The following is a 20,465-nucleotide window of genomic DNA, read 5'->3' on the forward strand; positions in this document are numbered from 1 at the left end:
GATTTAAAGGGCAGTGTGTGTGTGTGTGTGTGTGTGTGTGTGTGTGTGTGTGTGTGTGTGTGTGTGTGTGTGTGTGTGAGTGTGATTGTGTGTTTTCCTACAGAATCCACAGCAGCCTCTTTGGGTGTATTAGCAGTCTGCTGATTGTTTGTTTAGCTTCACTGAGACTGACCAATCAGAGGGCAGCCAGTGTTTTTGTAAACAAAAGTCACAATTTTCTCTTTTAAAGAGAATGAATGCCCAACTTCCTGTTAGCTTCTGTTAGCGAGCTAGCTTCGACGTCCGTCCTCATTCTGAAATCATTAAGTATCTTTTTGTACGGTCATTTTGACAAAGATATAACTGTGGTTATTTTGTCGGCATTAAGCAACTACAGTTCCCATGAGCCTTATCACTGCACTATGAGACCTCATCAGAGTTGTGTTTGGTGAATGCTAACCCTGAACAAACACGAAAATATACATATTCCCTCATTTCTGGCTCTTGTAGTGTTGTCTCCTGAAGAGACAAGACAAGATGCAGAATTATTAGACAGACTTCTGTTATTTAATACGAAGGGCAATGTTTTCATGGCCTTTCTGAAATCAAAAGTGTGTGTTTCATGTTTTACAAAAAAAGCCTCAAATTTGCATATTTTACAGTCGATAGCAGAAATCAGTTGACTGTGAAACAGAGCAGCAGCAATACAGATGAAAATATTACATTTTGGTTTCCTGTGTTTGCTGTGTAGCTGTTAATAGCAGTGTGGACGTGATCTGAAATGATGTCCGTGAGCACAACGACGTGGTGTAGCGGTAACAAATTTGTGCGTGAATACGAATGTGCATTAAAACTAAACTGCACTCTAAACTATACGCTTGGAAGGGAAACGTATTTCCTCCCACATTACGGTCACAGTCGAAACACGTGGTTAACATTGTAGATTACAATCACACGAGACACGGACAGAGGTCTGCTGGGTGAAAGGCCTGTTTTTTTTGTACCCTTTCATCACCTCAACCTCCGCCCTACGCAGACTTCCACGGACTCTTTTGAAACAAATTTGCAAAAACGTTAAAAGCAAACATATTCTAGGGCAAAATATGTTTCCCTCAGACTTTTGTTGTATCATAAGGTACATTTTGAGACAGGGCTGCTTGAGTAGAGGGAGCCATGTTTGATTGTATTTTTTTTACATTACTTTCAGTATGGTTAAAATTAATTCCTTAGACGTTTATGTGAGCTGTTTAACTACAGGTTAGAAAATTATAACTACTGTAGCTTGTAAATGGTGTGGTCTCCACTATATCGGGTTTGGGTAACTTGGGTAAAAGAACTTTTGCTTTCACTCAACTAAATCATCTTGTCCTTGTTTGTTGGCTCACTTTCTTCTGACCTAACCTCCTCCCCCAGCGCCCCCCCCAAGAAAAAAAACAAAGCAAACAGACACAGATCCAGACCCGGCGCTCTGCAGGAAGCCTGCGAGCTGCTCTGCATGTCTGATTAGACGATTGCGTCTGTTGTGCATTATTAACATGAAACCCTCAGCGGAGAGAACCATCTCGTGTTGCATGTGATCTGGCAGCTGAATCACTCCGCTGGCTGCTTCAGGCAGTGACACAATCTGAGAGTGGGCGCAGCATGTGTGTCTCTGCACACACGTTGTTCAGCCCGCGGCCTGCATCACATCATCGGGTGAACGCTTTGGAGGTTTCATTTTGTATGATTTTTCGGGTTTGATGAGGTATTGCTGTGTTCCCGCTCGGGGTTCCTGCTGCTGATTAAATATGCCGAAGCTCTGATGTTACTGAACTAAAAGAAAAATAGATGGGTGATTAAAAATGGGGCAACAACTTTTCTATTATTAGAAGAAATAGAAATTGTCCTGTGGGTGGCGCCAGAGAAAATGATACAGATTTATGGTATGGTGGTCATTTCAGGACACAAGGTCAGAGTTGGGAACATTTTAAACTAAACTGGACTTTGCGCTCATTTCCAGTACGCAGTTGTTTTAATATTAGCATTTTAACTAACCACCACTAGTCAAATTTTAACTTGTAGCAATGACCAGAGGAAGGCAAATAACTCTGGATTTGGCTATTAGAGCATTTTAGGTTCTCATGATTTAGACAAAGGCTATTTAAGCTTTCGTAATGGGAAGTTAATATACCTAAAAATGATGAAGTTAGAGACGTCTCTTTCCCAATTTAAGTCTATGGGGAAAAGTCTTATTGAGCCCCATTGCATCACCTGTTGGACCCAAAAATTGTAATTCCACCGTTGTAAAATTTGCTTCCTTTGCATCAAATAGAGCAGCTGAGGTGGTTCGGGCATCTGATCAAGATGCTTCCTTTAGACTCCTTACTCTGGAGGTTTTCCGAGGACGACCAACTGGTAGGAGACCCAGATATCTCATCTAGGCCACGTGACCCGGATAATCAAAAGGAAATGGATAGATGGATGAATGAACTGAGGTGTCAGACAAGAGGAAACTTAATTTGCTGCTGGCGCATTTTTTAGGCTCCTCTGGGGGTCATGCATGTCTGCACAATTTTTTAACTGCAATCTGTCGAATTATCAAATATCTAATAGACCAACATTTCCATCCTCAGAGCCGAGTCACATGGCTAAAAAAGGATATTTTTGGAAGGTGCCGTTTTTCTCCTTTGGTGCATCTAGGATCATGTTTTTAGTCTAAAATGTCTTCATGCATAAATTCTTAAACATACCGCTTCATCAAACATGTTCAGGGGCATCAGGAGTCAGATACGGATCATCAGCTGCAGCCTCCCAACACCACTGAAATTTGAGAATTTGATGATACAGGTGAGAGGACTACTGGTTTTATCAGATCGAAAAATAGACAAACACACAAAAGCATCGACTTCCCTCCCAACTCTGTTCCTCCCTGCCCTGTTTAATCACTGCCATGTGCTGCACAGAGGTCAGAGGTCACAGAGATGTTAGCACGCCAAGCTTGCAGGTTCTCATTAGCCAGAAAGGTCAGCTCAGCCGTGTGGGAGCGAAAGGTCTGTTTTATCCCAGAAGATTGTGGGCAAAAAAGGAGAAACTGAGTCCGACAGTGACGGTGTGAGAACTGGACAGAATTCACCTGATTCTTTTTTTTTTTTTTTAAAGTTGCCGGTAAAAGGTCAAAGCTAAACCCGCAGGAACATCACACACACTTACACACACACACACACACACACACACACACATACAGATACTTTCAACATAAGTTTGAAAAAAACAAAAGTTAAATACAATTTATTTTTTCATTTTCTTAATTTTTCATCATACAACTGAAAAATAGGTTCATCATTTTCTTTCGATACCTTTCAAAGAGAGGCCCTCGATAGCCTGCAGGGGAAAAGTCTTCCGTGAACGCAGACTGAAAAGATTCAAAGACTTTCTGGTAATTTTTCAAAAAGAGACAAATTTAACTTTATTGATTTTTAACATTTAAACATATCCCTGTAACAAAAATATTCTGAAAATAATCTTAAATCACTATCATTTTGAATAAATTACTGTTTAACTTGTACATCATACAATAACCAACAATAACCAACCTGTCTCACCTGTTCATGAAATAGTCACGAAATTGAATGCACTGATTTCTGTACATGGACACATATTTTATGTTTTTTTTCAGTTTTTTCCGTTTTACTTTCAAATGAATGTTCAGGCAACAAAACCACCATAGCTAGATTTATGAATTCACCTTACAGCCACACTTTGGGACACGAACACTTGTTGAAAGTCTTGTGTCTGTTTGAAAAGTCTGAAAGCTTGCAACACATTTACACTAGGGGGAAAAAAATATCTTCTCTGTGAGTCTTTAAAAATCCTGAATCCACTTCCCCTCTTGGCTAAAGTTTAAGGACATTTACCAGACATGATTTTAACGTGATTGAAAAGCTAAGTAGTGAACCTCCAGTATGTCCCCCGATGGCTCACCGGTCCACTAAATCTGTAGTAAGGCTGAGGTCCCCTGTTGGACAAGTACGCGAGTGCACACACACACGCACACAAATCCCTTCCTCGGGGTAAATCTGGGTGGGAGGTTACGAGGTCAAACGGCATTGCTCTGCAGCAGTGTGTAGGTTTAAACACACACACACACACACACACACACACATACACACACACACACACACACACACACACACACACACTATGGCTGGCAGGAATAATTTGCCGTCACATCTCAGAGCTGGTGATGTGGATGAAGGTTGAACTCCATCATTAGAAACATGAACTCACTAAAAATAGATCAGAGGAGACTCTCTGCCTGCTTGAAGTGATTCATACTAGTTTCTCATGTATGCCATTTCATATATGAGGGCGACAGATTTATAGAAGAGGAAAATGTAATTTGTATTTTTACATAAAGTATTAGTGCTGTTCAACTTCTGCAGTTTGGGGGGGTTTTGCTGTACACATGTTCGTGCACACATGAGCACAACTTTCTCTCCCTTGCTGTTGCAGCTGCCCAGAAAACCAGCAAGTTCCGGTGTTTCATTAGCGCTTGCCTAGTGAAGATCGGGTCGGCCCACCACAACCCGGACTTTCGGGTTCGGGCGGGTTTGGGCCGAGCTTAGTAGAACAACTAAACGAAAAGGGGGACGAAGGAGCTTTCCGAGCAAGTTATAAAAAAACAATGCGTGCAACAATCCAAAACCAATTTCCTCCAGACGCAACTTGAGCTTGGGAACTTTGGTACCTCTGCATTCTGCGTGCGCCGGATCGTGAGGCTTCAAACCATACGTTACAGCTCTAATCTTGTTAAACACACATTTTTATAATATATGAAAATGCTTAAATCCATGAAACACTGTGTGAGTCATGACGATGATCTCCTTCAAGTCGTTCCTGAGTCGAAGGAGAAAGAAAAAGTCCTCATCTGGTTTTTAACCCGAACAGAACAACATGAGATAACACGTTCAGCCCCGCAGCGCCACATGGTTCTGTTTACACGCTCACGCAGGATCACACAAACATGGCTGGAAATCCAAACAACAGCTTGTTTGGAGGAGCTCCATCACTTCCTGATAATATAAAAAAGATAATAATAAAAAAAAAAACTCAGACCCCCGGCTCCTTCTCTGCCTCGCACCCCGAGACTGCCTGAGACCCTCAACACCCAACTCCCCTCTCTCCTGGAAACTAAAGCCGAGGAGAATATGTTTGTGTGTGTGGGAAACTCCAGTGAAGCTCAGCCAACCCCTTCGCTAATCCCCCAGAGTCTCCCACAGCTCAGGAGTGTGTGTTTGTCTGCGTGTGTGTGTGTGTGTGTGTGTGTGTGTGTGTGTGTGTGTGAGACGGTGAAGCGAGGGTCCCACACTCTGCAGTCAGCCCACCCATATTTCATGTTTTCTTGTTCCGCTCGGCTGCTCACTCGCCCCTCAAGGAGGAAATTCCACCTCTCGCTCACCCAGACCTCATCGTCCTCGTGACCGGACGGTCACATGACCGAGAAGCCTACGTTTCCCACAGTGCAAAGGGGCCTTTTCGGTTTTATTCAACGGAGGTTGTTGATTGGCACAAAGATACAAAACATATGTTTTCTGTCTTGGATTCTCATTTTTAGTTTGTCTTTGATATATCTTATAGCGTTTTTCGGAGGGGAAGAATTTCTTTGTCACTGTATTTCTTGCATATAACAATAATAGTGAGAAATGAGCATTGTGCACTTCCGGGTTTCCTCGTCTCACAGTCAAGGTTTTTTTTTTATTTAAAAGGGTTTTTGGCGAGCGTCCTTCCCGCCGGTCATTAATTCAGCCTTCAGCGGCGAAATAAGGTTTTAAAACCCATTAATGACGCTGCCTGAGAGGAAGCGCTCTCCTTCAGCCACTCTGAAGGTGAACACAAATTCACGTTTCAGTGTGAGCGGGAGCCTGCAGGCCTGAGGAACGACACGCGGCGCTTTTTACGGAGTTGACGTACGGCGTTGCTGGTATTAGTCTTCCCATTGATTCGCTCCCGTTTCGTGGGATCATACAGCTCTGGCGCTCTTTGTCTCGGCAGCTTCATTCTTGCTAACGGTCCTCGGTGGAGGCTTCACACAGAGAGCTGCCATCTGTGGGGAGCAGGGCGCTGCCAAAGCAAACACACTTCACACACACACACACACACACACACACACACCAGAACAGACTGAAAGACACCTTCAACACACACACACACACACATGCAAACAGCCTAAAATGTTTGTTCTGGCTGACAGCATTCAGACATGTAGATGCCCAATTGCGGCCAAAATGAAAGGCCTCATTTATGCTTCAAATGTAGAGCTCGTTGTTGATCGACTCGTCCCTGATTCCGCCGAATTGAAGTTGTGTGACTTTCTTAAACAATCACACGCATTGTGATTGGTCAGGTGTGTTGGAGGCGTGGAGGTAGACGAGGCTTAAACTCTGCATCAACCATTTTAACCGTAAGACAAACTGAGTGTTGGACGTCACAAAACTGAAAAAGCAAAACTGAAGTTGTCTTATTCCGGCCGCCCAACGCGAGTACAAGTCGTGCGGTCCTGCTTCTTTCAGCTCCGATGTGCATCAAGTTCAAACCCCGCCTACTTTCACACCTCCGCACCAATCAGCATCCAACATGCACTTCATTTGAAGCATACCGAGGCCCTCAAAACACAAAACGTATGAACAAATGGAGTCAAATTAGGCGACCCCGCAGTTACTAATAGTAACCTGTGTTCTTTCTCTCTCAGTGAAGTGGAGACACAGTCATGTTGAACCCGAGCCTCAGCAGGGTCAGCTAACCCGGGTCACTTTGTTCACACTGACTGTAAACAGCCCTGCTCTCCCATGATGCCACAGGACAAACCATTTAGGAGTGTGTGTGTGTGTGTGTGTGTGTGTGTGTGTGTGTGGCAGTGTGTGTGTGTCTGCGCTGCTGCACACCCACACATTCCAGTGTTGTGTGTTGCTCATTCATGCTGCCGTACGAGCTGCTGACTGTCTGTTTAAATCCTAAACACCATCAGGTATCAAGATATCCCGGGATGCAGACTCTGCACACACACACACACACACACACACACACACACACACACACCCCTGGAGTGTGTGTGTGTGTGTGTGTGTGTGTGTGTGTGTGTTGGACTGTGACGGACTGAGTGTATTCTCAGTATGTGTGTGTGTGTGTGTGTGTGTGTGTGTGTGTTTTATGGAGGCTGTGATGGATCAACAGCTACCCCTGCAGACAGACAGGCGTCACTGCTGGTGTGCTGTGCCGCCTGCTGTACCCATAATGCCACAGGGCATGATGTTCGTTTCAGTCTGTTTGTGTCTGTGTGACTCAGCGTCAGTCAGACAGGAACATATTCAACACTTTGACTTGAATGTGTGCCGATCGCTGAGGGGGAAACAGCAGCAACTGGACTCAAACACATCTAAGAAGTACTGACAAAATGTATACAAGAGTTTATACATCTACTAATGAATTTATCTTATTTATTTCACCCAAATTGTAAACATTTTCTCACTTGCTTGTAGTTTAAAGGAACAGTGTGTGATATTTAGGGGGATTAACTGGCAGAAATTTAATATAAAATTCAGAACTATGTATTAATTAGTGTATAATCACCTGAAACTAAGAATCATAGTGTTTTATTTAGCTTTCAGAAAAAATCATTTATATCTACGCCATCTTGCACCGCCATGTTTCTACAGGAGCCCAGAATGGACACTGGCTCTGGCGAGAGACATTTCCGTTATCTAAAGGTAGGGATGCGTTCAGAATATATACTTTTTAAAGTAATTATTTAGTAATGTAGTAGAGAAGAGTATTGATAAGAGTTGCTCCAAGTTGTACTAAAATCCTAAATAACTACCCCCGAATACAATAAAATGCAACAATCACATGGAAATGAAAAACAAAAAAAAGACCACAAACTCATGATAACAATGTTTACTGAGGTAATTCAAGTGAAAAGAAGAGTCATTTTCACATAGACTTCTATACATTTGGAGCAGAGGAGTCGCCCCCTGCTGGCCGGTAGAGAGAATACATGTTTAAGACGCCTCTGTATTGGCTTCACTTTTCAGAACCGGAGTTTGCCGCCTGTGTGTATCTGATAAATGTCTCAATCTTTGTATGCAATTTATAATCATAAATCACGTACGTGATATTGTTGAATTGCAAAACACTGACACTTTCTTCAAGTACTCCATTAGTGGCTAATTTACAGCTCGGTAATAAATGTGAATCGTTTTTAATTTTATAATTCCAGTCAGGCGCTCTACAGACGGCTACAAGCGGTCAAACTGAGGGGTCCTTCCGGGTCCTTCCTGCTCTGAGCCGCTCCGAACAGCCTCTCGACGCAAAAAACCGACCACCGGAGAAGAAGAAAAACGGTAAATTAACCCCGAAATCCTCCTCGAACCGACCGGGTCCCGGGAGTTATGATGGGCGGTAGGACCAGCGCGCTAGCCGCGGGGGTGTGCGGTGCTCTGCTCGTCGGTTACTGCATTTATTTCGACAAGAAAAGACGAAGTGACCCCAACTTCAAGAACAGGCTGCGAGAACGTGAGTGTTGACCTCTTCTTTCCTTCTTCCTCACCTTCATCAGGCCCACGAGCTCATGTCCGGTCCAGTGTGTTCTGGTTCAGTTCGTGGAGGCCTACACAGTATGAGCTCGTGTCAAAGGCTCTGACGTCCCCGGAACAACCAGTTTGCAGCAGCATACAGTATATGCATACAGTATGTATGTATGTATATATATATATATATATATATATATATATATATATATATATATATATATATATATATATATATATATATATACATAATGCACATAGTGGACAGTGCAAACAAGAGACATAGTTAAAATAATTGTTATACATAAGTAATAAAACAGTAAAGAATATTAAATATGTAAAAAAGAAAAAAGAAATCCACAATAACTAAAATAATATATAGAATAATTGTTGTGTGTGTGGATATATATTTATATATATATATAAATATATTATATATATATATTTATATATATATAGTGGATAGTGCAAACAAGAGACATCGTAAAAAACAATTGTTATAAATAAGTAATAAAACAGTAAAGAATATTAAATATGTAAAAAAGAAAAAAAATCCACAATAACTAAAATCTTATATATATATATATATATACAGACAGACAGAATAGTTGTTGTGTTGCGATAATATATATACAATGCAATATTTATATATTATCATTCGTTTAAATTTCTTTATATAAACTGAACAATAAGCACCACGAGTCCACGAGGTCTTTGGGTTTATTCGGCTTATCGTCGACCAACCAAGCAACACCAGTTAAAGCACAATGACACTTTTTGACAGGCTTACTTATCCCCATGCTCCAGAGGAGGTCAGCTCTAATAAGCTTTGATATTTAAGGAGTGTGTGCTGCGACCTGGGTGTAAGAATTATAAGTACCTCGTGTCATCTTCTCTCCCATACGCACCTTGTAGATGTATTCACGGTCATGTTAAACTGACAAATATTTCAATGGAGTTTGGTGTGACTGCAAACACTTCACTTTCAATGCCTTCTCGTCTCTTCTGGATCATCTGCTGAATTTCAGCCTCTGTCTTCTTCAGCTCCACCTTCTTTTCTTCATATTCTTCTTTCAGAGGAACAACATCATGCATCTTATGATCTAAAACAGTGCAGAGCATGCAGACACATGTCTGGTCGGTCTTACAGAACAGCTCCAGAGGTTTATCGTGCTTCGTACACATCCTGTCTTCCAGGTTCTCCACAGAGTCGTTCAGCTGATGTCTTTTCAGACCTGACATTGTCAGATGAGGCTCCAGGTGAGTCTCACAGTAGGAGGCCAGACACACCAGGCAGGACTTCAGGGCCTTCAGTTTGGTTCCAGTGCAGACATCACAGGGAACTTCTCCTGGTTTGGACTCTTGTTGCTCTGAGCTGCTGGTTTTCTGTTGAGCTGACTGTCTGAACTGAGCAACCATCTCAGAGATGAAGGTGTTGACCCTCAAATCAGGTCTTGTGTTGAAAACCTCTTTACACATGGGACACTGGCATCTGTCACTAGTATTCCAGTGTTCAGTGATGCAGTTTTTGCAGAAGTTGTGTCCACATGATGTGGTGACTGGATCAGTGAAGACATCCAGACAGATGGAGCACAGAAACTGATCTTCAGACGACAGATAGTTTGCAGCAGCCATATCTACACATAGTGGAAGAAAAGAAACACATTTTATTCCAAATACAGTTTAATTATTTGTTTAAAAAGGAAACAAGTGTGATTCTTTTTATATCTTTTAACTTTTAAGTAAGCAACCAAGATCAAAGTCGTACTGACAAGCTCAAGCTTGCTACTCTTGCACAGCAGCACAGAATAAGTCTAGTTTGTGTTGAAGAACAGCACTGCTAACACATTTCCTCTAGCTGCTTCACAATAAGAGCCTCCCGCTGGTTCACTGGTAGAAAACCTTTAATGTGAAGCAACAAGAGGCAATAAAGGAAGCGATCAGTGAACAGTAACAATAGCAGGAAAGTAGGAGTGAGACTAAAGTTCAAACCACAGAGATTCAGCTACAAGTTCCTAAAGTCCTGAGACTGTTCACAGCTGTTACAGTGAGTTACTGTATAGTGGGACTGTGGACAAACACACATAGTTATATTGTGAACAATTGATCAAGTATGAAGTGAAGAGAGTGGAACTTCCTGCCTGAGTAAAGTTCAGGTTTAGTGTTAATCCTGGTTGTTGAAAGTGTAAATATGATCAGCTGTACTCACCAGTGTTTGGAAGAGACTCTGCTGTGTTGTTGAGAAAGACCTGATGAAGTCACTTTGACGTTTCTTTGAGAGAACAACAGAGACTTGTCTTTACTGCAGTGTGTCTGACACTCTGACAATCTTCACTTTCGTTTCTGGAGTGTGACGTTGAGGCTCTTCTCTTCACAGTGTTGCTCCGCCTCTTAACTGGTGAGGTTTTGTTTCCTCCCTCTGGTTTACATGGAGTAGTCAGTCATGTGACCCTCATCATATTTGTCCCAGTTGACATAAGTTATGTACAAGTTGACCCAATGCATATGATTCATATCAGACATCTTGTTGATGTATCTGAACACAAAGATAAAAATGATTTTATGAAATGCAGTGAACCTGCAGGTAGCACATGGTAGAGCTGAAGTCAAACCGTTTTAACAGTTAAAAACATGACACAAGACTAAGTGTGTTGTTTTAAGGGGAGTTATGTGCTTCAACTGTCTCTTGGTCTTTCATTTAGTCAAAAGGTGATCATTTGGACTCTGACTGTACTTGCTGTTTTGTTTTTGTGTTTCTGTCGCAGGGCGGAGAAAGCAGAAGGCAGCCAAAGAGAGGGCAGGTATGGCAAAGGTGAGCACAAACCTGTCGCACCACTTCCTGTTATCACCTGTCAATCAATTCAGATTAGTGAGCTGTATGGTGTGGGGAGGGAACTAAGTTTTGAAATAGTCAAATATTACTCAGTGACTCTAAAGTTTGATAAAGTCTTACTTTATGAAATAACAGTCACCAGACAATAAATATTATTATTATGATTATTATCAGTGATGTTTTGTTTGTTTTTTTCTTTAAAAAATCCTCTTTATTAACACTGTGCTATATAACAATGATGATAATAATACAAATAATATTGCTAGTATAATAATAATAATTCTAGTAGAAGCAGTAAGCATCATTGTTAGGCTTTTATTCTGAAGTCATCACATCTTCAATTCCTGTTTTATTCTGACAGTTTGATGATTAATCTACTTTAACAGTCACCCACTATATACTTTTATTTTGAAGAGGACTTCAGTGATCAGCTGGTTGCTTCTATCTGGCTCCTGATTGGTTTAATGGTGATTGGAGGAGGGTCTCTCCCAGCATGCAGATGAGGTTTAACTGGCTCACAGATCAGAGGTCATCACTGATCACCGTATGATGACTTCCTGTGAGGTCTGACCACAGAGACCCCCAAAAGAAACGGTGAAAACCAGAGAGGAGACTTTTTCTTCCGCTGGCTGACCGTTGTTTGTCCCGCAGCTCCCGGACCTGAAGGACGCTGAGGCGGTGCAGAAGTTCTTCCTGGAGGAGATCCAGCTGGGGGAGGAGCTGCTGGCTCAGGGTAACGCCTCCTCACACCAACACCTTCTTCACAGCCACAGTTTGATTTTCACTCGTGTGATTTGATTGTTTCTCGGTCTTATTCCAGGCATGTGTTCACACTTTACGTCTGGTCTTTGTGCTTCGCTCCACAGGAGACTATGAGAAAGGTGTGGACCACCTGACCAACGCCATCGCCGTGTGCGGTCAGCCTCAGCAGCTGCTGCAGGTGCTGCAGCAGACTCTGCCTCCGCCCGTCTTCCAGATGCTGCTCACCAAACTGCCCAGCATCAGCCAGGTAGGCCGAACACTTCTCTTCACTCTCCATGTGGATCTCCATGAGTCCTTCTGTTCTCCACACAGACACAACAGCAACAACAGTTTAACATCACGTGTTATCAATGAAACAAGGAAAGGAAACAAGCCGGTTTGTGTTCTGCTCCTGTCCTGCAGCGTATTGTGAGTGCACAGAGTCTGAGCGAGGACGATATAGAATGAGGACCAGGAGGAGACAACCCCCAAACCCTCACCCTCCTCTTCCTCCCCTTCCTCTTCCTCACGTGGACCCTCCATGACGACCCTGCCAACGCCTCGGCCTCCATCACTCTGGCCGACGTCCGTCACTTCCTGAAGTGGAATTAGTTTTGTATTCCTGGTTTATCCATGACAGTAGTGTTTTGTTTTTTGACTTAAATTACCCGTTTTGGGGTATTAAGAGTATCTGGATCATAACGGCCAGAGAAATACAAGAGCCCGTCCCCACTTCATCACCATTAGGTCTGTCCTCACTAAGAGGACCGGGTGTTAACATGAATCCGCTCCTTCCTTCAGGGCGGTGTAGCACACGTCCTGACGGCACCGTGTACCAGCTTTACACCGTCTGACATGTTTGTACCAACCTCCTTCATGGTTCTTATGATATCAGTCGTGGAAAGTTACAGAAACAGGAATCTTCTCTTCGCTGGGATGCTTCACAAAGTATTTATTGTTTGTTTGTTTTTTGTTATCAGTCGTCTTTCTGTTCGTTCTCGACTCGGAAACACTTTTGAAAAAGTGATGAAAAGTTTGGTTTTTGTCATTTCAAAGAGGACGACCCTCTTTAGGAAAATAAAAAAAGTGAACAAACTCTGAAGTTGTCTTGTGAGTTTATTTGAAATGAAATCACGCCTCCTCCAATCGTTGCCGGTCTCTGTGCACGTGTCATCGACATTTAGGAAGTAGCTTCTAGTTAGCGAACGTTTCAAATAGTCGTCCTACAACGTTTTACGACAGGTCGCGTCTTCATTTCTGTACCTGTTATCTCACAGGACAAACAAGAGAGACATCCTAGAAACTACAGTGAAGATCTTCTCCTCCAGAGAGATTCATCCACAGCAGGTGAACACGACACTTCTGGTCCTGCTGCTGCATCACTTTCTCTTTGTCTTTGTAAAATGTTCAGGCTAAATAACTGTTGTCGTTTGCATCACGTTCACATTTTGCCTCTTTCGACCCCTCGAGTTTCTGCGTCGCCCGTCTGTCTTGCATTGCCTGGAATCCCACAATGCCTTGCGATGTCCCACAGAAGATAAACGGTCAAACTTGAGCACTGAAGAACCACTGAATGCTCTGCAAACTTCTGAAACATGAGTCTTGTGAAGTCTATTAACTGATTCAGAACCTTCAGTTTCTGACTGGTTGATGATTTTTTTTTTTGAGTAATTTCCACTTGTTGAGTTTTGTTTTGAGTGTCAATCATCACGACTTTGACAGTCAAAGTCTGATACAAGAAGCTTTTATTGTGAAGCAGCAGTCACAGGACTCACAATACATTTGTAATGAAATACAACGTCAGTGTTTAGAGCTCAAGTCAAAGATAACTCACCTTGTGTTCAACAACTACTTTATTTTGCAGTTTTTATTTCACAATCATATATTTACAGATTTCTTTGACTCATAAACCGTCTCACCAGTATTCATCTGTAGACAATAAAGCATGAAATAATCCTGACTCTTAAATTAATCTTTATGACACAATAAAATAATCAGCAAAATGTTTTTCTGCAGCTGATCATCTGATATAAAAACAAATACAAATAATCAAGATATTTTTCAGTATTTCTTTTTTGTTTTTTTGCTGATTTACTCAAACTGCAGCTTGACATATTTGGTGTCTTTAGAAACAATGATTTCTTCTGGAAGTGAAAATAAATGTGTCGGTAGATTAAACAGAACCTGAGTCATGATGCGTTGATCAGGACTCACGGGTTGAGGCTGAATATGTTCCCCTGAATGAAGCAGGATAAGTGATCAGTTTACTCTGACAGGAGAGATGATCAGAGGTGCAGAGTTTTTACCATCATGATTAGCACCAGGACTGAAGTATGGGAAGAGTTTCTCTTTGAAGGAGCAGCCAGTGAAGGAGTAGATAAGAGCTGCAGCATCTACGTCATAGAAGGAGACCAGACCCTCCTCATAATCCACAAACACCCCCACCTTCTGAAGCTGAGACTTCAGAGAGAGAGGAACTGGAGGACCAGCAGGAGCTTTGTACTCATTTCCATTTCTCAAACATATGGTCCAGAAACCATCCTGAGGACTCAGCTTGACTTGTCCCTTCCTGTTGATTGACTCTCTGGCCACTCCTAAATCCCATTCAGACTTTCTTTTAACTTGAACCTCGTAGTAAAATTTTTCTGAAGAGAAATTCTGTGTTCCTAAAACACAGGCAGTAAGAGAAAATCTCTCTGGATTGTCGGGGAGTAATTTCTGTACTTTACCAGTATGCACTTGTTTCCCATCATCAGACAAGATGAGTTCAGGATTTGCTGTATCAGGATCAAGAGTCACATCCACTGCAAACTTCTGGACCCTCTTCAGCTCAGCTTCAAGCAGCTTCTTTATCTTTTTACTGAGCGTCTCCTCCAGCTGAACCACAGCTCTCACGACAGTCCCCTCATGTGATGCTGGAGGAACACTGACCTTTGTCCAGTCCTTGGTGGGTGGTGGATGGTGGATGTTTGAGGACTGAACACTCTGGAGAAGATGGAGGTGGTCTTCAGAGAGTGAGAGCTGAACTACCTCAGTGCTTCTCTTCATCAGCTCAGAGATTTCCTGTTCCAGCTCTTTGATGGAGTCTTCAGCCTGTTTCTTTGTTGTTTTCTGCTTCTCTTCTATTGTTTTGATGAGCTCGTTCAGTCTTCTCTCAACAGACTCCTTCAGAGCAGTGAAGACCTGAACACCTTCTGCTTTCTCTCTGTCTGCATCTTCCTCACTGAGGTCGACTGAGTGTTTGATCTCCTGAATCTTCAGTCGTCTCTTCTGGATCATCTGCTGAATTTCAGCCTCTATCTTCTTCAGCTCCACCTTCTTTCCTTCATATTTTTCTTTCAGAGGAACAAACTTATGGTTCTTGTGGTCTAAAACAGGACAAAGTGTGCAGACACATGTCTGGTCGGTCTTACAGACCAGCTTCAGAGGTTTATCGTGCTTCGTACACATCCTGTCTTCCAGGTTCTCCACAGGGTCGATCAGCTGATGTCTTTTCAGACCTGACATTGTCAGATGAGGCTCCAGGTGAGTCTCACAGTAGGAGGCCAGACACACCAGGCAGGACTTCAGGGCCTTCAGTTTGGTTCCAGTGCAGACGTCACAGGGAACTTCTCCTGGTTTGGACTCTTGTTGTTCTGAGCTGCTGGTTTTCTGTTGAGCTGACTGTCTGAACTGAACAACCATCTCAGAGATGAAGGTGTTGACCCTCAAATCCGGTCTTGTGTTGAAAACCTCTTTACACATGGGACACTGGCATCTGTCACTAGTATTCCAGTGTTCAGTGATGCAGTTTTTGCAGAAGTTGTGTCCACATGATGTGCTGACTGGATCAGTGAAGACATCCAGACAGATGGAGCACAGAAACTGATCTTCAGATGACAGATAGTTTGCAGCAGCCATATCTACACATAGTGTGGAAGAAAAGAAATACATTTTATTCCAAATACAGTTTTACTGTGTTTTGACCTGCACAGAGCAACAGAGATCAAAGTTGTGCTGACAAGTTCAAGCTTGCTACTCTTGCACAGCAGCACAGAATAAGTCTAGTTTGTGTTGAAGAACAGCACTGCTAACACATTTCCTCCAGCTGCTTCACAATAAGAGCCTCCCGCTGGTTACTGGTAGAAAACTTTTAATTTGAAACAACAAGAGGCAATAAAGGAAGCGATCAGTGAACAGTAACAATAGCAGGAAAGTAGGAGTGAGACTAAAGTTCAAACCACAGAGATTCAGCTACAAGTTCCTAAAGTCCTGAGACTGTTCACAGCTGTTACAGTGAGTTACTGTATAGTGGGACTGTGGACAAACACACATAGTTATATTGTGAACAATTGATCAAGTATGAAGTGAAGAGAGTGGAACTTCCTGCCTGAGTAAAGTTCAGGTTTAGTGTTAATCCTGGTTGTTGAAAGTGTAAATATGATCAGCTGTACTCACCAGTGTTTGGAAGAGACTCTGCTGTGTTGTTGAGAAAGACCTGATGAAGTCACTTTGACGTTTCTTTGAGAGAACAACAGAGACTTGTCTTTACTGCAGTGTGTCTGACACTCTGACAATCTTCACTCTCGTTTCTGGAGTGTGACGTTGAAGCTCTTCTCTTCACAGTGTTGCTCCACCTCTTAACTGGTGAGGTTTTGTCTTTTTCATGTTTAGACATGGTTTGAGTAACGTACAAGGGTGTTACCTGGCTTAACATGAGGTGAAGGAGGTACTGTACCTAAATTACTTGTAAATGAATCTTTTTTGAGGTGAAGCACTGAGCTGTGTAGGTAACTAGTGATGAATACTCTGTACTACAAGCAGCCCAAACTGGACTGTTGTTATAAGGTACATTGATAGAAAACAACCCCAAAAATGCTAAACATATTATTAATTTATATATATATATGGTCATCGTTGGACTATTGAATGCACCACCATTCACAATCACTTCATTTGTTCTTGGTCAACATGAGCGGTCATCCTGTACGTGTGCGTCAGTGTTCTCACATATCAGTGTTTGGTTAACGACACAGTGACTCCATGCTTTGTGTGGTGCGCCATCTAGTGGTCGCTCTGTGCTGTAACACCAGGAAGCTGCTGTTGCTCTACTGCAGTCTTAGACTAAAGCATGAGTAGAAAATCCTACAGTTATCTTCAGTTTGTTCTGTGTCGTCTGCCTTAACTTGAACTAGACTATCTTCTTGTGTACTTTATTAAAGGAGATGTTTATTAAGAAGCTCTTGGTTGACGGTAGATCTTGGCCTCCCGGTGAGTCGGCCGTACAGCTCTGGTGTTTCTCATGAGGAGCAACTTGTCGCTGGTGTTGTGTTTCCCAGACACCAAATTAAAGAGAGAAGGCACTGCTGCCATGACTCTGGCTGTCGCTCTACAGGTCACAGATGGTGTGACGTCTGCATCTATAGAAACAGATTTATGTTTTTAAAGATTCATTTCACCTTGTCTGACAGCGTAAGATCACAAACCAGAGTGTTTCCCCAAATCATGGACTGTGCTTGATTATATACTTGAATTTGAAAGTAGAAGGCTTGTTGTTTGACCAGAATAATGGAGATTTATGTTTTTTTGCTGTAATTGGGCAGCCTGTATTTAGTAGTTTTCATTGTTAGTGGATTGATTCACAGGAAACACAAAGTTTACGTCATGAAATATCTCTTCTGTTGGGTGTTTGGTGCTCAAATCACTGCTTACTCAGGCTTTGTGTTCAACTTTTAGTTTATTCCACAGTTTTTATTTAACAATCACATGTTAACAGATTTCTTTGAGTCATAAGTCATCTTACTAGTATTCACAAAACTTTACTTTGACAGGAGAGATGATCAGAGGTGCAGAGTTTTTTTACTACCATCATTCTTACAGGGACTGAAGAATGGGAAGAGTTTCTCTTTGAAGGAGCAGCCAGTGAAGGAGTAGATAAGAGCTGCAGCATCTACGTCATAGAAGGAGACCAGACCCTCCTCATAATCCACAAACACCCCCACCTTCTGAGGCTGAGACTTCAGAGAGAGACTGACTGACGGTGCATCAAGAGCTCTGTATTCATTTCCATTTCTCAAACATATGGTCCAGTAACCATGCTGAGGACTCAGTGTGATGTTTCCCTTCCTGTTGATCGACTCTCTGGCCACTCCTAAATCCCACTCAGTCTTTCCTTTAACATAAACTTCAAAATAAAATTGTCCTGAAAAGAAACTTTGCTTTCCTAAAACACAAACACAATCAGAAAATCTCTCTGGGTTGTTTGGGAGTTTCTTCTTCACGTCACCATCATTTACTTGTTTCCCATCATCAGACAAGATGAGTTCAGGATTTGCTGTTTCAGGATTAAGAGTCACATCCACTGCAAACTTCTGGACCCTCTTCAGCTCAGCTTTAATCAGCTTCTTTATCTTTTTACTGAGCGTCTTCTCCAGCTGAACCACAGCTCTCCTCACAGTCCCCTCATGTGATGCTGGAGGAACACTGACCTTTGTCCAGTCCTTGGTGGGTGGTGGATGGTGGATGTTTAAGGACTGGACACTCTGGAGAAGATGGAGGTGGTCTTCAGTGCGTGAGAGCCTCTCAACCTCAGTGTTTCTCTTTATCAGCTCAGAGATTTCCTGATTTAGCGCTCTGATGAAAGCTTCAGCCTGTTTTTCTTTTCTTTTCTGCTTCTCTTTGATCGTGTCGATGAGATTGGCCTGGCCTCTCTCAACAGACTCCTTCAGAGCAGTGAAGACCTGAACACCTTGTACTATCTCTCTGTTTGCATCTTCCTCACTGAGGTTGACTGAGTGTTTGATCTCCTGAATCTTCAGTTGTCTCTTCTGGATCATCTGCTGAATTTCAGCCTCTGTCTTCCCCAGCTCTGCCATCTTTCCTTCACATTCTTCTTTCAGAGGAACAACTTCATGCATCTTATGATCTAATACAGTGCAGAGCATGCAGACAAATGTCTGGTCGGTCTTACAGAACAGCTCCAGAGGTTTATCGTGCTTCGTACACATCCTGTCTTCCAGGTTCTCCACAGGGTCGATCAGCTGATGTCTTTTCAGGCGTGAAGCTGTCAGATGAGGCTCCAGGTGAGTCTCACAGTAGGAGGCCAGACACACCAGGCAGGACTTCAGGGCCTTCAGTTTGGTTCCAGTGCAGACGTCACAGGGAACTTCTCCTGGTTTGGACTCTTGTTGCTCTGAGCTGCTGGTTTTCTGTTGAGCTGACTGTCTGAACTGAGCAACCATCTCAGAGATGAAGGTGTTGATGTGCAGCTCAGGTCTTGAGATGAAAACCTTTTTACACATTGGACACATGTGCTGGTCGTTGGTATTCCAGTGTTCATTGATGCAGATTTTGCAGAAGTTGTGTCCACATGATGTGGTGACTGGATCAGTGAAGACATCCAGACAGATGGAGCACAGAAACTGATCTTCAGATGACAGATAGTTTGCAGCAGCCATATCTACACATAGTGTGGAAGAAAAGAAACACATTTTATTCAAAGTACAGTTTTTATTATTTGTTTAAAAAGGAAACACGTGTGATTCTTTTTATATCTTTTAACTTTTAATTAAGCAACCAAGATCAAAGTCGTACTGACAAGTTCAAGCTTTCTACTCTTGCACAGCAGAACAGAATAAGTCTAATTTGTGTTGAAGAACAGCACTGCTAACACATTTCCTCTAGCTGCTTCACAATAAGAGCCTCCCGCTGGTTCACTGGTAGAAAACCTTTAATTTGAAACAACAAGAGGCAATAAAGGAAGCGATCAGTGAACAGTAACAATAGCAGGAAAGTAGGAGTGAGACTAAAGTTCAAACCACAGAGATTCAGCTACAAGTTCCTAAAGTCCTGAGACTGTTCACAGCTGTTACAGTGAGTTACTGTATAGTGGGACTGTGGACAAACACACATAGTTATATTGTGAACAATTGATCAAGTATGAAGTGAAGAGAGTGGAACTTCCTGCCTGAGTAAAGTTCAGGTTTAGTGTTAATCCTGGTTGTTGAAAGTGTAAATATGATCAGCTGTACTCACCAGTGTTTGGAAGAGACTCTGCTGTGTTGTTGAGAAAGACCTGATGAAGTCACTTTGACGTTTCTTTGAGAGAACAACAGAGACTTGTCTTTACTGCAGTGTGTCTGACACTCTGACAATCTTCACTTTCGTTTCTGGAGTGTGACGTTGAAGCTCTTCTCTTCTCAGTGTTGTTCCGCCTCTTCACTGGTGAGGTTTTGTTTCCTCCCTCTGGTTTACTCGGAGTAGTCAGTCATGTGACCCTCATCATATTTGTCCCAGTTGTCTCTCTCATACACACCCCAAAGCCTGTCAAGGACATAAGTTAAGTACAAGTTGACCCAATGCATATGATTCAT

General features: G+C 42.5%; 3 protein-coding genes and 1 pseudogene across 3 annotated transcripts; 1 reads left to right on the forward strand and 3 right to left on the reverse strand.

Annotated features, from left to right (window-relative positions):
- The first annotated feature begins 8,285 nt into the window (after window positions 1–8,285).
- tomm20b (translocase of outer mitochondrial membrane 20b) lies at window positions 8,286–13,212 on the forward strand. Its single transcript, XM_068726574.1, has 5 exons — window positions 8,286–8,526; window positions 11,306–11,352; window positions 12,025–12,106; window positions 12,240–12,382; window positions 12,538–13,212. The coding sequence occupies exons 1-5, from the start codon at window positions 8,403–8,405 to the stop codon at window positions 12,580–12,582; spliced, it is 441 nt and encodes a 146-aa protein (XP_068582675.1). The 5' UTR covers window positions 8,286–8,402; the 3' UTR covers window positions 12,583–13,212.
- LOC137884672 (E3 ubiquitin/ISG15 ligase TRIM25-like) lies at window positions 9,245–10,988 on the reverse strand. The gene is made up of 2 exons (XM_068726565.1): window positions 10,750–10,988; window positions 9,245–10,177 (listed from the first exon to the last, which is right to left on the reverse strand). The coding sequence occupies exon 2, from the start codon at window positions 10,173–10,175 to the stop codon at window positions 9,468–9,470; it is 708 nt and encodes a 235-aa protein (XP_068582666.1). The 5' UTR covers window positions 10,176–10,177; window positions 10,750–10,988; the 3' UTR covers window positions 9,245–9,467.
- Window positions 13,213–13,962: 750 nt separating the features above from the next.
- Window positions 13,963–16,663, reverse strand: LOC137885392 (E3 ubiquitin-protein ligase TRIM21-like). The gene is made up of 2 exons (XM_068727640.1): window positions 16,552–16,663; window positions 13,963–16,016 (listed from the first exon to the last, which is right to left on the reverse strand). The coding sequence occupies exon 2, from the start codon at window positions 16,012–16,014 to the stop codon at window positions 14,374–14,376; it is 1,641 nt and encodes a 546-aa protein (XP_068583741.1). The 5' UTR covers window positions 16,015–16,016; window positions 16,552–16,663; the 3' UTR covers window positions 13,963–14,373.
- A 1,154-nt stretch (window positions 16,664–17,817) lies between these two features.
- LOC137884784 (E3 ubiquitin-protein ligase TRIM21-like) lies at window positions 17,818–20,252 on the reverse strand (annotated as a pseudogene).
- Window positions 20,253–20,465: the final 213 nt, after the last annotated feature.

Source organism: Cebidichthys violaceus, unplaced genomic scaffold (genome assembly GCF_023349555.1).
Source record: "Cebidichthys violaceus isolate CVI_PGR_0920_01 unplaced genomic scaffold, fCebVio1.0.p SCAF_4, whole genome shotgun sequence".
Classification (NCBI taxonomy): Eukaryota; Metazoa; Chordata; class Actinopteri; order Perciformes; family Stichaeidae; genus Cebidichthys; species Cebidichthys violaceus.

What these genes read in the sequence shown, in the direction of transcription:
- tomm20b (XM_068726574.1), top strand. Translation starts at nt 8,403, where the DNA reads ATGATGGGCGGTAGGACCAGCGCGCTAGCCGCGGGGGTGTGCGGTGCT. An exon ending in AGAGGGCAGGTATGGCAAAG is followed by an intron (nt 11,353 to 12,024) that starts GTGAGCACAAAC and finishes TTTGTCCCGCAG; the next exon opens with CTCCCGGACCTGAAGGACGC. An exon ending in AACTGCCCAGCATCAGCCAG is followed by an intron (nt 12,383 to 12,537) that starts GTAGGCCGAACA and finishes CCTGTCCTGCAG; the next exon opens with CGTATTGTGAGTGCACAGAG.
- LOC137884672 (XM_068726565.1), bottom strand. Translation starts at nt 10,175, where the DNA reads ATGGCTGCTGCAAACTATCTGTCGTCTGAAGATCAGTTTCTGTGCTCC.
- LOC137885392 (XM_068727640.1), bottom strand. Translation starts at nt 16,014, where the DNA reads ATGGCTGCTGCAAACTATCTGTCATCTGAAGATCAGTTTCTGTGCTCC.